We start from the raw sequence: 15,501 nt of genomic DNA, 5'->3' as shown, positions 1-15,501 counted from the left end.
CGATGTCGGGCGGATTGCCTTCGCCAGGCTGGCGGTAGCCACCGCCGGCCTGGCGGAGACAATCCACCCGACATCCACACTCGTTTTACCCCCGCCATATTAGTATGGCGAGGGGACCTCGGAAGACAGAAAGACCGTCCGCCGCTTTTCCGCCCCTGTCGCCTTGCGGCTGGGGCGAAAAAGGAATAATATGGTATCGGTGTTTATCAGACACCGCCAGCCATATTATGATGGCCATTTTTCAATGCCTTTCTGTGGCGACAATGCCGCCACGGAAAGGCATGCTCAGAATCCCTGCGGGGGCCCATTGCGGGCCCCCAGGGACACCATGGGTGTGGGGGGTGCACATGGGGGGTACCTATGGTACCCCCCAGCAGTTCCATGCACAGCATGCTTTCCTGCATTTGTGGCGGGCGGTGCTGAGTGCACCGCCGACCACAATGCTAGGAATGTGGAATGCGCCCGCCACTGTGGCGGGCGCATCCTAATGCTGATGATGGGACCCCCGCCCTTACGGCGGTCGGTCCCTATTACCATGAGGATGGCGGGCGGGCAAAGTCCGCCCGCCATCCTAATGAACCCCTAAGTAGCACAATCAAGGGCATAGTGCTAATTTGCGCTACTGAGGGAAACTTTCATACACACATCATGCTTTACATTGGAAAGTAAATCCCACCACAACACAGTGTGCTGGGTTTGTGTCACTTTTGTGATGCAAGCTCAGTGCAAAGTGTTAATATATCTGGATCAGAATCCCTAGACAGGTACTTGCCAATATTATTATGACGATTTGTGTACTTACTGCAAGCTAATGTAAGGTTACCAATTGACCAATGCGGAGCAAATGCTGCTGTACTGTGTCAAATCAGAAGGCAATGAAGATGCCAAAGAGAAGGGGCCTCTAAAGCATGAGTGAAAAATGGCATGAGCTTTGCACTGAGCTTTGCAAATTTCGGTAGACATGTTCCGGATTGCAAAGAAAGTCTAAACTTTCTCCACCAGCTATTCTTTAGTTATGGTTCTTGAAGTACGCTAAATCATAAAAGGTACAAACACCTAACATTTCAAAGGTAACTACACATTTAGCTAGTTCATTTCACCTAAATGCACATTAGTGTTTTTATCAGCCAGGGCCCATGTAGGGCGTGCTTCCAGGCGGTGACGTGCCGCGGGGGAGGGGCAGGGTGGGGGGGTTGTAAAATGCAGGAAACGGATGATTTTAGGTAAGTACTGAAAAAAAAAATGTGTTGCTTGCGCTGCATCGACAAATGTGATGCAGCGCGAGCAACAAAATTAATTTCTTTTTCCAGTACTTACCTGAAATCGTCTGTTTCCCACATTCTACAAGCCCCCACAATGCCCCTCCCCCGCCCCACCTCACCGCCCAGTGGCAAGCCCTACACGGGCCGTGGCTGGTTTTCATCAAATGGTAGGTCAATTTTCACTCTCTGCGGCACCTCATATTTACCTGCAGCAATGTTCACAGAAGCATGTTTGAATCATGTCTTTGAATTTCATGCCCCTCACCCAACATCTATAAAGGATGCACTAAATCCAACATCCTTATCAACCATGCAGTCCAAAAGGGTGCCGGAACCACAAGGCAAATAAGAATACCTGACAGCTTTGTCCAGTGTATTAAGTGCTATATAAATTCAAGAGGACCAAACAACCACATAATTTTTCTGGTTTATACCATCACAAGTGGTTAGGTAAGGATGCGGGCCTGTTAGTGGTATCAAGGGTGGTGCACCTGGCCTTGCCAAGGATGCCTGCCCCATTGCCTTTTGAGGATTATCTAGGAGGTTAGACAAGTGGGGCAGAGGTGACAGGGAGTGCCACCTGTGATGTTAACTTGTGATTTTAGTCAGGGCCATGGCTATTTTTAATGTAGCCAGTGCAAAGGCGCCACGGCCCAGACATGAGAGAAGCCCAGTCTTCTCTGCACTGGCTGCAGTTTAACAACAGAGACACAGAAGATGATGTGAGGAAGGCTTGCAATAAGTCTAATCACCGGCAGCCAGTCAGAGTAGCATTCCAACTCATTCTTCTTTTGCCCTCCATGCAACCTCCGTTTGAACCCAGCCATATGCAAATCAGTCTTACAAATGCTGAAACAGGAGCAATCCACTCTGAACTAACAGGCCAGACCACAAGTAACCCAAGATCAGTTTTGCCCTGATTCGGACCCTTCAGTGTGTAGCTTGGTTTCAGTGGCACAGTGAGCAAGGGGATCATGTATGGGCATACCATTGGCACTCTGCATTCCATAAGGCTCACAAAAGGTGATGGCAGAATGCTTGCAGTAGGTATAACCATTGGCAATCACTTGGGATAGCATTCCAAACAATTGTTCTTTTGCCTACCTGGCCAACTCAGTTTGCACCCAACCATATGCAAATCTTCTCGACCATACTCGGAGCAGTCCTACCTAAACTGCCAGGCCAGGTCCTCTCTGAACCAGTACACAAGCAACCCAGGAACAATTTTGCCCTGATTTGCTAAGAATTCTTTTGAAATGTCTCCCGGGGTTTAGCTCTGTGTGCTCTCTTCCTCTGGGAGGGGTTGGGGGGACAGTCTGTGCCACAGAGAATGAAACTGGTCCCAGGCAGGCACTGGTAAAACTCTTAACAGAGGCCATTGCAGAGCAGAGGCCATACATTTAGTCAATGGGTTTGTTCAGGAGCTTATCATGAGGTAGACAAAAAGACAAGGAGACAGTGTGGAAGTTGATGGATGAGGCAAAAAAGCAGCAGAAATTACAAAAAAATGGGTGGAAAGAAATAGAGGTGCATACAGAAGAACAGGGATTGGAAAGTAAGAAAAGGTACTGGATAGGAAAGGAGAAAAGCAGGAAGGACATAAATAATAGAAAAGCTGGAGAGGAAAGGAAATGTGGGAGGGTGAGGGAGAGGGGAGATTTGGGTATAGAGAGAAAAGGAGGCATGTATGGAGAGGATGAGTTATGGATGTGAGATAGATAGAGGAAAAAGTGAATAAGCAAGAAAGGGTGAGAAAAAGAAAAAAAGGGAATGAACCATACAAGGTAGAGGAAAATGAGAGGGAAGGGAAGAAGGAAAAGACGATAAAATTACCAAAAGGGGATAGGTAGACCTAGAGGTGACTAACAAAGAGGTTGGCGCTAAGGGGAGGAACTAAATGAGAAAGTAGTATAGTCAAGATATAGATTTGATAATGTAGGGTTGGAATGAGAGAGAACAGGGATATTAGAGAGAATTTGTGGGAGAGAGAGTATGATGTAGATTGAAGGGAGGAAACAGAATGAGGGTGAAATGGAGCACAGTGGAAATAGAGAACAAAACATAGGAGTGTAAGAAAGAGCAAGGAGAGAAACAAACTAATCAATGGAAAAAGGCGATAAGCCCAAACTAGGAGATCGAGTGGAAGGGGACAGGGATAAGAAAAGGTGTGAGGAGGAGATAAAACTAGCTTGGAGAATGCAGATAGAGAGGAATTATAGGCCGAATATTATGGCACAAGATGCATTGACATCCATGCTCAGGGGTGCAAGGAGCCTTCTGTGCCCCAGTAATGGGTGTCTTTATTACCGACCCAGAGTTGTGGGGGGAGGGGGAAGGCTAATTTGTTTCTGGTTTGCTTTAGAGTCGATGACACACTTACTGGGCCACTGATTTTGGTAGCTTGCACACCGCACAGGCTTGCATATTAAGCTGTTACTTATCATCAGTGCAGGCAGCCTTAGCTGCAGTGCACAAAGCACCTTTATTGCTGCATATAAAGAAAAAAATTAGAGGGAACATTGCTCAACATTGCTGCATAACTTAGTCCTCTTCTTCAGCATAATTCCATTGGGCTTGATTATAAGTTCAAATGCAACAGTACTGCTTACGACTGGGGTAGTACACAGTGGGATATATACAACAGCCAGTAAATAACAGTACTCCAGATCAGATTAGATACTGGATGCTGAAAATACTTCCTATTATGGGTTTTTGCCCAAGGAAGAATGCATAATATGCAGAACCAGTATTTATCGAGCTGCAGACTTTGGAACTGGGGAACCAGCTTTGAGACTCTGCGTTGGTTCAACATCTTGTGATTCTGGGCAAATCTATGATCTCTCTGTGACAACAATTTGACTGTGACCTTGTGTAATGTAACTGGTGCTCATGTGGATGCTCCAATACCTTTGGTGGAGCTCGCAATATAAAAAAACTGCAATAAAAATCATTAGAAGGTTCTTAAAGAAAAGAGGATCCTCATAGTTTAAAGCTAAGAGTTATCATTTAATATATGTGTTGGTTATTGACACACTATTTATGAAAGGTTACTGTTGTACTTTGCCTCCATGTGTTTCTGGGGGCTTTCTAATATGATCTGCATCAACATGGGGATCTCTTCACAGCTCTCTAAAGTTATCTGAGCAACCAAGGGCTGAGGTAAGGGTTCAATTTGTAATTTCTGCTTTTTAGTCGGTGAATTTCCTTCCTCAACTGAGTTCTTATCTCAGATACAATTTGCCGACTTAAAATGGTATAGTTTCATGTGAGCTATTGAGTTATGCATGCAACATCATATTGGACAAAGAACATGGGGGCATATTACCAAGCAATAGCGATCGCTATTGCTTGGTTAGAGATAAAAATTTATCGCCGAGCTGCGGGGATTTTTATCGCAGATAAACCTTGGTATTACCAAGGTTTATCGCAAATGCGATAAAAATCGTCCGCAATGCATGAATATCGCTGAAAAGTCAGCGATATTCATGCATTACCGAGCTAATGCTCTTAGCCATGTTATCCACCTCCCATTGGATAACATGGCTAAGAACTGCTCAGGGCAGGTATTAGCTTTTGGAGATATTCGCGCTTATCGCGAATATTTCCAAAAGTTGGTAATAGGAGATAGCGATGTTAGCGACTGTTTCCAGTCGCTAACATCTTGGCACGCCCACTTTGCATGTCATTAGTGATACATTTCTCTGACATGCAAAGTGGGGCCCAAGATGGTCGCTATCTCCTACTAGCTGTCGCTAACTGGTGTTAACGACCGCTAGGTAATAGGGAGATAATTCTATCTCCGCTTTCTTGGCTTTTAAAGCCAAAAAAGCGGAGATAAACCCCCTTGATAATATGCCCCATGGTTTCCACCATTTTCTAATAGCACTGGTATATATTTGCCTAAATACCTACCTGACAACTCATCATCAAAAGTCTCAGACCTTGCTGTTTGGCCAGCGGGACAACCAGGCTGCATAAAGATTGCAACTGTAAATTAGCAAAGATTTTTCTCTATGTTTATATAAGTAATCTGCTCCTCCAAGCAATATTTAGTTCAGTTTTGAAACAGGTATTGGCAAAGCCAATAGGTTTCAACTCTCTCTCATTCTTGGCTTCATTTATACATGTAATGGACACTGATAACACTAGTAAAGCTGTGCTGCATAAGTGAACGGAGGTATTGACTGGCAGCGGTGCCATTTTTCAAATATCGTACTATGAATCATTTTGGCATGAGCTTGGTTTAGACTAGGATTGCATTTGTAAAACACCATTCAGTAACTTTGTTTAAACACATTTGTTCCAGACTTGATATTTTGCTGTGTATAAGTCTCCCTAATAATATAACCCTAATATTGCACACTTCACCAGTTCTTTAAGATGTTGGAATGATATCTTGTCAAAATTCCTTGCAACCAAACTTAAGGAACATTATGTGATGTAAAGTAATCCTTTCCCAGAATTTATTTTTCTTAGGTTAATAATTTAACGAGACTACAGTTAACTCATAAAAATCATATAATTTGGTATTAATGACACTGGGTTTTACATATGTAGATCACCGAGGTTACACTCATTCTCCCTTACGCTCATTGAGTGCTACATGCTTGGACTTCAATCAACACCTGGAGGAGTGTGGAATTTATAAATGCTGCTTTATTTGGGATATTGGTGGTTCACCTATGACCCTGTGATCTTTGTGTCTATCTGCCACCATATAGGCATAGCACCCCATTAATGTGAGTGATTTAATCAATTTAATTCAGGTCTAAATTTATGAACCTGGGAGCCTTCTTCTGATCTAAAATGAGAGGGATCCAGAGTTGGTTTCAGAGCAGAGTTTCGTAGCAATTTGTTTTTTTATGTGCGATTTGTCTGGCCTTTCACCTTTTATAACACTGTGCTGTGTGACATTGCCATTCAGTGGCAGAGAGTGTGTTCTTTCCATGAACATACATTTTTTAATTTGTTGCACACAACTGTATTATTAAGTTTCTAGGAGGACCATGGTAAATTGGAACATAAACTACACCAGTGGCATGGAAGTTAAATGTTGAAAGTGGTCTGCAATGTAAATTTACACCACTCAGATGCATGAAAATGGTATATGGGTACAGACGGAACCCTTGAAGTCTACCTGGCTGGTGTTAAAATCACCATCTAGACAGCTGATTCTAACGTATATAAATGCTGCTATTTTGTAACTACATTTTCCATGAGCAGGCCTAATTTTGGATAAAAAAGTCTTTCATAATGCTAGAGAAATAATTACAAAATGTTCCCCATTTGTTATTAAAAACCGGAAGCGGACGGTGTCAGTTACGAGTGGCAAGGCGGCGAGGAGGGGCAAAAGGGTCACATAGGGAAAGGAGCAAAATAAAAAAATGATCATTTAAAAAAAAAAAAAAACCTTACCTTCAGCTGGCCGCATCCTTCGTCGTGCTGCTCTGCTCCTCTTTTTCAGGCTCACTCTCACAGCCTGACCTGCAGCCAATCTTGAAGTTGCTCTCGCATGAGATTAGCATTCCAGGACAGACTGGGTGTCTGTGCTTGCTTTCTCCAACCCCAGCAATGCAGCTGGGGTTGAAGAGAGATTCACTGAGCATGAGGGTTTAGCCAGCCTGAGATAGCCGGCCAAACCGTCATGCGCAGTAAAGGGAGTGCACTACCACTTCCTCTGTGCTGTCATCCCCGTGCCCCCCTCCCTCCCCTCTCTATGACTCGCCAGGAAAGGAGAAATAAATTGAGTGTTATTTTTTTTCTCATTTCTTTATGTTTTTGAGAGGGCAATGCTCCTCCGCCATAGCAGAAGAGCCGCTGCTGTTGAAAAAATAATTTAATAGGGAAAGTAGACTTGATGACGGTAGTGCCAAAATAACTGTTAAAAACGATTATTTGCACTGTCTAAGAGAAAAATTGATGGAAATAAGTTTGCCTTTCGCCCCACTGGGGTGACTAAAATACTCATCCCTTAATAGGTGTTAATGACAAGCCCCTAGGATACGAAGACATGTGTATTTGTAAGGCACATCTTCATCCAAGGGTATCTTGGCGTTGAAAAATAGATGTTTATTGTCTCCCAATTAAATGGCACTCATTTTATCGACCTCAGAAAGATGAGTGGACACACTGGGATTTCAACCTGGAACCATGAGGTTTAACACAGGCCCCTACAGTGGACGCATTAGTCCTCTAAGCCACTAGACCAGGCCGGATGGATAGCAGGCAGTCTAAAGTGGTTTCAGCAGTCACCGGTTAGCAGTTATGATTCCTGTGGTGAGGGACAGGAACAAACAGAAACACAAAGGAGTGCCACAATAGTACTTCCTATGTAGTGGGGATCACAAATATAGGTCTCAATAACTGACATCTCTAATCTGAAAGCCAACACAGACCTTCATTCGCACACCCAAAGGCCAGGGCCATCTTGGATGAGGGGCTCAAGGAATATGTGCAGTACTTTAGGTAAGAATGTTCTATAAATGGAGGTGAGAAAGTTGCCAGGATTCAGGATGGGAAATTCTCCTAACACTGGCAGGTGCACAGGACAAAGCAGCCACCTCAGCTTCACCTCTCCAGAGCACTTGTGGTCTTATTACGTTTTGCTGTAAAACTTTCAAAACCCATATTTCCTAATTGTCGTGTCTGAGTTTAATAGATTTTGCATCTCTTTTCCTATGATTTTTTTTTTCTGATGTTTCTAAATTAGTGTGGGAATTTTATTGTGTTGTGTTCTTAACATTAACGTTATTTTGTACTACTTGAACGTAGCACATATTTCTCTGGGTAACTGCCTGCTGCTTGTGCCATATCTACCAGGGCTTGGGAGAGTTTCACTTAGAACTGCATGGTAACCTACACCAAATACATTTCTTAATCTGTTAAGAGTATCCCTTCTAAAATATTATTTGACTTTCTGAAGTTTCACAACTCAAAACTCCACCCATGGTCCTCCTGAAATGAAGGGACCTTGGGGTGTTCTGTTCCTCTCTTTAGTTTTCAGCTGCATCGCAATCTGTCTCTCCAACTATGTCATACTGGACTCAATCACCTCCAGCCTCAAAATTCCATAATGGCATAACAGACCCTGCAGCTTTTGGTTGGCCCTCCAATGTTCCCTCAGAGATAGAACATACTCCATTCTCACAGAAAAACCTCATTCATAATGTGAGCACCAGAACATACTATGAATAAGCCTCTTCTGAAAACATACTCAGTCTAAAGCAAAATTGAGGTGCATTCTAGCTGCAGGCCAATTCCACTTTTGCCAAGCAGTTCCCAGACACAAACAACCTGTCTGCATGTTTTAGGCGCTCTAGAAGTTAGTGTTTTCCATGGGTGAGGAGTGAAGAAGCTCTACAGCAGGTTTCCTTACAGGCTTACACTCTCATATTGAATACAGATGTCAGGCCTTCTCCAGAGCAGTGTTGATCTTCAGGAGGTTTGCTTACAATCATGCTCTGTCTGCAGAATGGTTCCATTTACAGTAATTGTCTTTCTTGCAAACGTATTTTGTGGCTTCCTTTTTGTTGTAGGAATTTCCATGTATGGAATGAAGGTTGGCTCATCCGAGATGACCTGGGACCAAAATACAATGGATGGCAGATTTTTGACGCAACTCCACAAGAGGAAAGTGGAGGTACTTATATGTTAAATGCTAAAGTGCTGACCTTAATGTGCCGGCTAAGGACTTTATTTGCTCAAATTAGACCCCGTGGGTTATCCCTGACACCATAGTCAGATACAACAGCAATCCTGGAGTTGGATGAAAAGCCCAAAAATTGAGCCAATGGCCTCATAATGTACATCCTCAGAGTGGTGTAGGATACGCTACAGGAGCAAACAATATACTTGAGTTAGGAGATATGGCTTTAAAAAACCTTTTTGGCATCAATATACAGTCATAAACTTCCAGAACATTTCCCTTTTTTTAATAGACATTGATTGTAGCTGTAAGGCCACAAGTAAGATTTTCTCCATTTTTCAGCCCTGTGTGGCTGCCTGTATTTAAATGTTAGGGATTTAAGTTGTACTAGAGAAGGCAGAAACTACTCCCTCGAATATAGGTTGCTGCCATGATGGGCATCAATGAAGTATAACAAGGAGAACATAAACATCCCTTTCTCTTCAGCAGTATGGATTAAAACATCCCACCAAAAAGTGCATTATATGTACATACACCTGTGCAAAAATGTAGTAAATATATCAATATCTTAAAGTATTGAAATGTATTGGGAGTCATTGACTTCAAGTCTCATATTTCTATAGATTTTCTTTTTTCTTATTCTGAAATTAAAAATGTCAGAGGGGGCTCTGTGGAAGGTTTGCTCACCACTGTGACATATTGGTAAATAAAACATCAAAAATAGAAACATTACACCATTATATAGCTATTGTGGACACCTAATTAATGGTGGTGTGAAAGTTCTTGAAGTGTCCATCACATTGCTTTGCAGTTCGCTTGCTACTCTGAGGGTATTCCAGTTACACAGTATATATACAATAACGAATAGGACGAAGAGGGACATTAGGGGCAGACAAGAGTTTTGTGTTCAAGGTAAGGGTGTCAAGACTCTTTTTCTACATTAGGTATATTTCGCCTGGGACCCACCTCACGCGAAGCGATCAAAGAAGGAGATGTTGACCTGCTCTACGATACCCCCTTTGTGTTTGGTGAGGTGAATGCTGACAAGGTTCAGATGGTTGAGGATGAAGATGGCAATCGTGAAAAGATCTATTCTGATAGCAAGGCAATTGGCCAGAGAACCAGCACCAAGGCCGTGGGCAGTGATGCACGTGTGGACGTCACCAACACCTATAAATATACAGAAGGTAAGCACGTGATTTGACTACCAATTTCAAAATGGTGGTCAAACAAATCTGTCACTACACTGTCTTCTTTCCAGCAAAACTGTATAATAAGTCACTATGCCTTCCAGTCAACCTGTCACAACACCCTGTAGACCTGCACTTAGGACAGGTTCACAATATTGACTTCCAGGATATCGTCAAGGTAAGTAGATGTGGAGTTAAGAATAATACATCTACACTTTCCTATGGATGCTTACCCTGAACGTATGTTGGTTGTCTATGTTGACATTGACGTAACATTAACCCCAACACACAACCCTTTGCACATTCCAACAAACCTGCCAACAAACCTTTTGCTTTTTAGTGTACCTGGCATGTGAAACACTCTACATCTCGCCCCACTGGAGCATGAACACTCCACCTTCTAATTAAACATTCTACCTCTCAGTATGTTTACCACTTTTTGCATCCCATGTTCCCTTTGCCCACTGTTCTTGCAAAAAAAAGCTTACTACATTACTCATCGTACACCTAGCCAAGCAGGTCACTGTGCCAGTGCCAATTTAATACACCTACAAGCATCCCTAGACATTATATATGATATAACTTTACAAATATAACCCATCACGCTCAGGTTATTCTAGTTAGCATCCATAAGCAGGTTATGGGGTGTTATGAGCTGTCCTTCCTAAATCACGCTCTTTACATTGGAAAGGTATGGAGAAGAAGTTGTCGACATTAACCACAGGGCAAACACTGACACAGGAGAATGCCCTGTCGTTATTGCAGTTTTCTATTTTTTGGGGGGTGCCGTATGCCCTCGCTTCCCTTCCCACCTTTCCGACGGTCATTTGGCAAACTACAGCTTCAGTGCTGTTTAATTAGGCGCAGCAGTGTAGGCGGTGAAATGCCTCTCGGCTACAATGGCGCGGCGCAAAGTCCGCTTATTGTGGAGATGAAGTATCAGAGCTTACTTTGAACTTCACTTACGCATTCACTGGGAGTGAGAGGACGTAGTCAAAGGGGCCATTCTGTGAAGAGTGTCACAATAGATCCGAAAACCACAGCTGTCACCATCACACCAGCAACATTCTAGAATGTCTATTGTAGGGGATTTTTAGTGATTCTGTACTTGACAAAGAGAATTTTCTTTTCTACTCTATGCTCAGAGTCTCCTTTAAAACCAAGCATTTTTCTGGGCATTCTATCTTCACTATGTCACATAAGGAAAGTGCATGCTGTGAATGTGTACTACTGTGCTCAGGCAGGGCACATACATTGAGCAGTGATTTGCAGAAAGGATTGGTGAATTTATCAAACTCCAGCATACTACGAATGCAGAGCTCTTTAGAACAATCTAATATTAACTCCAAATATTCTCAAGATAAGTGTCAAGTTGGTTGAGATGTGCAGGGAGCATTTAAAAAGCTACAATCTATTCACTATAATGCAGGTTGTGGGCTATGACCTTGAAAAATGCTCATCGCTTCCCCCAATACCCAATGATTTGCCCAGATGTTGTATCAAAAAAGGCACACCACAATTCAATGGGCATGGTGGTGTGAGGGCCTAAAAGGCTCACGCCCGTTCAATTGTCCACTGCCTTCCAGGAGCACAAGTTATCCTTTAGGAAGCAGAATGCCACAACCATTTAAAGAATACATAGGCTGTGATTTCTGTAAAGAGCTTATGTGGAGCAGTGTGATTAGTCCCATTGTAGGATAGGGTGCTGACGACTCAGCATGGCCTAGACAAGACTGAGTGTAGGTTTCCAAAACGTCAGTTTTAGAGCAGTGGGTGTTTTCCTGGGGAAACATATGTATACGTTACTCAGACCCCTTGATTGACACAAGAAGCCCCCACGGGACTTGCCACTCATCCTGCAGCCTCCACCTCTACTTCGGTGGATCATCTATATCAACTCCAACAGTTTTTTCACACCAATAGTCGCAACCCAAGAGTCCTGGGACCACTATCTTACACCATAAACTGCATTGACAACCCTTCTGCACACATTTCTTTTGAACTACATAATCATGTGATGTTTTTGTCCACAACCAAACGTTTTACTTGCAGTGAAAATGTTTAACTATGTGATGGGATTGTATGTATTTAAGTATTTGGTATTTGTATAGTGCAGAACTAGCTGAAAGGCAGTGGACGCTTCACAGGAATAATGGCAAACAGAGTCAGTCAGTGAATGTAGGGAAGCTGGGTTCTGAGAGTGGGGGTGGACTGTTACTTTGTTGCGATGTAGTATTCTTTAAAGGTGTGCATCTTTATTGTGCATATGAAATCTACGTTACATGTATTGATTTTAACATTTGGTGCAATACATGCCTGTTGGCTGCTTAATGGACCAGCTATATCTAAACACTAGAATAATAGGAATCAGACACAGACATCTCATTGACACATGATCAATGTTAGTCCATGATATGTTATTTTGCAATTCACACCAGTTTCTCCCATTGAATTTATAATTATGAGACCTACTAGATTAAGTGGACACAACGTTGGCAACTTCCACTGACTATAGACGCCAAAGATTAGGTAGTCATAGGAGGCCCTTCCTACGACTCCCGGGAAATTCAAGATAAAGGGTTTTAGTCTATGGTAATGGGTGCACATGGTTGTACGTGGGGCTCATCTGCACTTATTATTGGGATGGGGACTTGTTTATCATCATCACACTTTGACCCAGAGCAAATTATTTGACAGTGTTCTATTCAATTAGACATGGTGATGTTCAGATGTACTCTTTGCCAGCAAAAGCTGCTTGTTGGGAATGCTAAGCTCTATTGAGACTTCAATACCTTAGTTGCTTAGTGTGCTTTGGCTTACATTGAGCTACAATGCTTCATTTTTCAGGAAGTGCAAAGGAAAGAGAGATTTTCCAAAAGGCCCGAAACAAGTTGTTTGGTGGCGCAAGCAGAATGGCAGCCTTCAGTCTTGCAAGAGAGGAGGCGGCACCTGCACAAAAGCCTCAATTCTCTGGAAAGTTTTTGGTGGAGGGCACCCCTGAAGTTGGCAAAGAGATCAGCTTAACATTGTCACTCAAAAACGACAGCTCGGACAGCCTGAAAATTGACGTGAAGACCAGTGCCACCGCCATCACCTATACCCGCAAACCAGTGAAGGAGGTCATGTCGGATACCCAGGCTGTCACCCTGGGTCCAAATGAAGGTACAATCACTACAGTCTCCCAATATCTGAGCACTAGACCTGTTGGTCGTTTTCAGTTCCACAGATAACAGGAATACAACAGGCAAAAAATATAAAATTCAAATAAATTATCAAACTTTGAGTAAAAATGGAAAGCAGTGATCAATGTTACATTCCTCAGCATATTAGGACAGAAACCTCAAAGATATGATCGGATCCCAGACATTTCCAGGACATAGTGAGGGTGTTATTACAACTGTTTTGAAAGACTGAGGGACTCATTTATAGTGTGGAGGGGAACAGAAAAATCCTCTAATTCCTGGAGAAAGCTCAATGACCTTCAATACAAGTTAAGGGCTAAATTGTGATCCCTGTTTGAAGGCGTGCTTGCAAAGTTACCAGTATCATGTGTTGTGTGTTAAATATTTCAACCTCACAGTTTTTCTGATAAAATCCTGCAGGCCAAACCTGCCAAAAAGTATCAGGGGAAAAAAGGGCCAGAAATAAGGCAAAGCACGTGAAATTTGGTATTTTAAAAAGCGATCCACATGACTCAGAATAGTAGGACATTTTCGGTTCCCTCCAAACTTTAAATGAGGTTGAGTTACTCTCTAACACCAACTTTGTTTGCAATCAGTTCAACCATATGTATGATATCTCTGAATGCAGCATTGCTAACTCTTACCAAATATGTTTTTTCCATCTTGGATGTTTAGGTAAAATGGGCTGCCTCGAGGCTCCAGTAGGCTCCAGGGGCATGTACCTGCTTTCCACCCAGCTGTCTAAGACAACCAACTGGAGAGGTTTACACTGCGCATATCAGGCTGGCTGTTGCAATACAGCCGGCCAAAGAGATAAGTGCAGTGTAAACTAGTGAAGTGAACACTCCCCTGCTGCCAGTCAGCAGCAGCCCTACCCACAACACTGCTCAAGTTGGGAGCACAGAAAAATAAAATGGTAATTCATTTTATTACCATTTTTTTTTCACTTTTGCTGCCCTAATGGGGGTACTGCGGCTGGCTAGAGGAGACATGGACCCTATTTCTTTCTATTTCCAGGGACGTTTGGTTGCTTAGGTTGATTGTTTCTATATCTATCCCAAGTTATCACTCATTACATGAAATGTTGATCTATTAAATTTCCTGTGCTCGCTGCTCTGAGTGTGGAGCTATTTTCCAGCATTAAATGAAGTATTGGACACAATTATGGAAATGGCCAAGATTGTTATGGTGCTGACTACTGTGCACAAATCAGTAAGTATTAAGATGTCAGTGCCACAACTATGTAGCATTTTCAAGACAATGCAGTAACCATTATGTCATTGGAGAAGACCAGGGCTCTTTACCTTTTGTTTCACAACAGCTTATTTAAAAATGATATGATTACGGAAAAATGTTTTGATAGTTGAACTCACTAAATTGGTAGTAAAGGGCCGGATGAAGTAAGCATTTTAACTGTCACAAACATTCAATTTGGAGTTTGCAATTGTTACAATGTTTTTTCTATTTATTAATCCCGTTCTAAGACTCAGAAAATATTTTTCACTCCTAGTATGGGACTCCAAATGGAAAGTGATTTGGTATCTGGAAGGAGCTTCATGCAGGCGTCCTTTCCAAATACCTAATTGTATTATATGTATCAGTATTTTGTGACCTAAATCTGGCTGCAAAATATTGAAAAGGTACAGACAATGTAAATGAGGTGGTAATGCATTTGCAAAAGGGAAGGGTTCCCTTGAGACCCATTCCCTTTTCTGAATCTGGAAAAATGCTGAAGAGTAGGCAGTGATCCAAGGTATCCTTTGGGGGAATAGGCTGCAGTTAAAAAAAAATAGCTTTCTTTAAAAGTATTTATAAGCATGATAGTCTGCCGGTGACCTGAGCGCCTCACCATACCTGTGATGGCCTCCAAATGTAGTGAATTGCAAATGTCCTTAATATTCATAAGGTAGGTTAAATTGTGTCCCATTACAACTCAGAAGTTTAAGTTCTGACTTATTACTACAAAGCTGTTTTTTAAGAATCTTTACTGGTTGCAAAATTATTGGTTGTAAATTGCAATAAGTATTTTGCGACCAGTAATACCTCATCTGGGCCAAGGTCACCCAAAACAACAAACCTGTGGGAGGGGCATAAAATAATAGAAATAAAAAAAACGAATGTGATCTTGCAATGAGCAGAGAATATGCATGTGATGTAGCTTGGTATGTAACATTCACTCGTCTCTTTAAATGTGACTCTACTGGAAGGCATCATCACATTCT

At 42.4% G+C, this 15,501-nt stretch overlaps 1 protein-coding gene across 1 annotated transcript in view; it reads left to right on the top strand.

Moving 5' to 3' along the window:
• LOC144768423 (protein-glutamine gamma-glutamyltransferase E-like) overlaps positions 1-15,501 on the top strand; it is a 104,009-nt gene that overhangs the window by 66,579 nt on the left and 21,929 nt on the right. Inside the window, exons 8-10 of the mRNA XM_078652066.1 lie at positions 8,798-8,901; positions 9,852-10,094; positions 12,945-13,259. Of these exons, the coding sequence (XP_078508192.1) occupies positions 8,798-8,901; positions 9,852-10,094; positions 12,945-13,259 (662 nt within the window). The remainder of the gene's footprint in view (positions 1-8,797; positions 8,902-9,851; positions 10,095-12,944; positions 13,260-15,501) is intronic.

This window comes from Lissotriton helveticus, chromosome 7 (assembly GCF_964261635.1).
Source record: "Lissotriton helveticus chromosome 7, aLisHel1.1, whole genome shotgun sequence".
Taxonomy (NCBI): domain Eukaryota; kingdom Metazoa; phylum Chordata; class Amphibia; order Caudata; family Salamandridae; genus Lissotriton; species Lissotriton helveticus.
The sequence above is the reverse complement of the archived record's forward strand: the minus strand, read 5'-3'. Positions and strand labels throughout refer to the sequence as shown.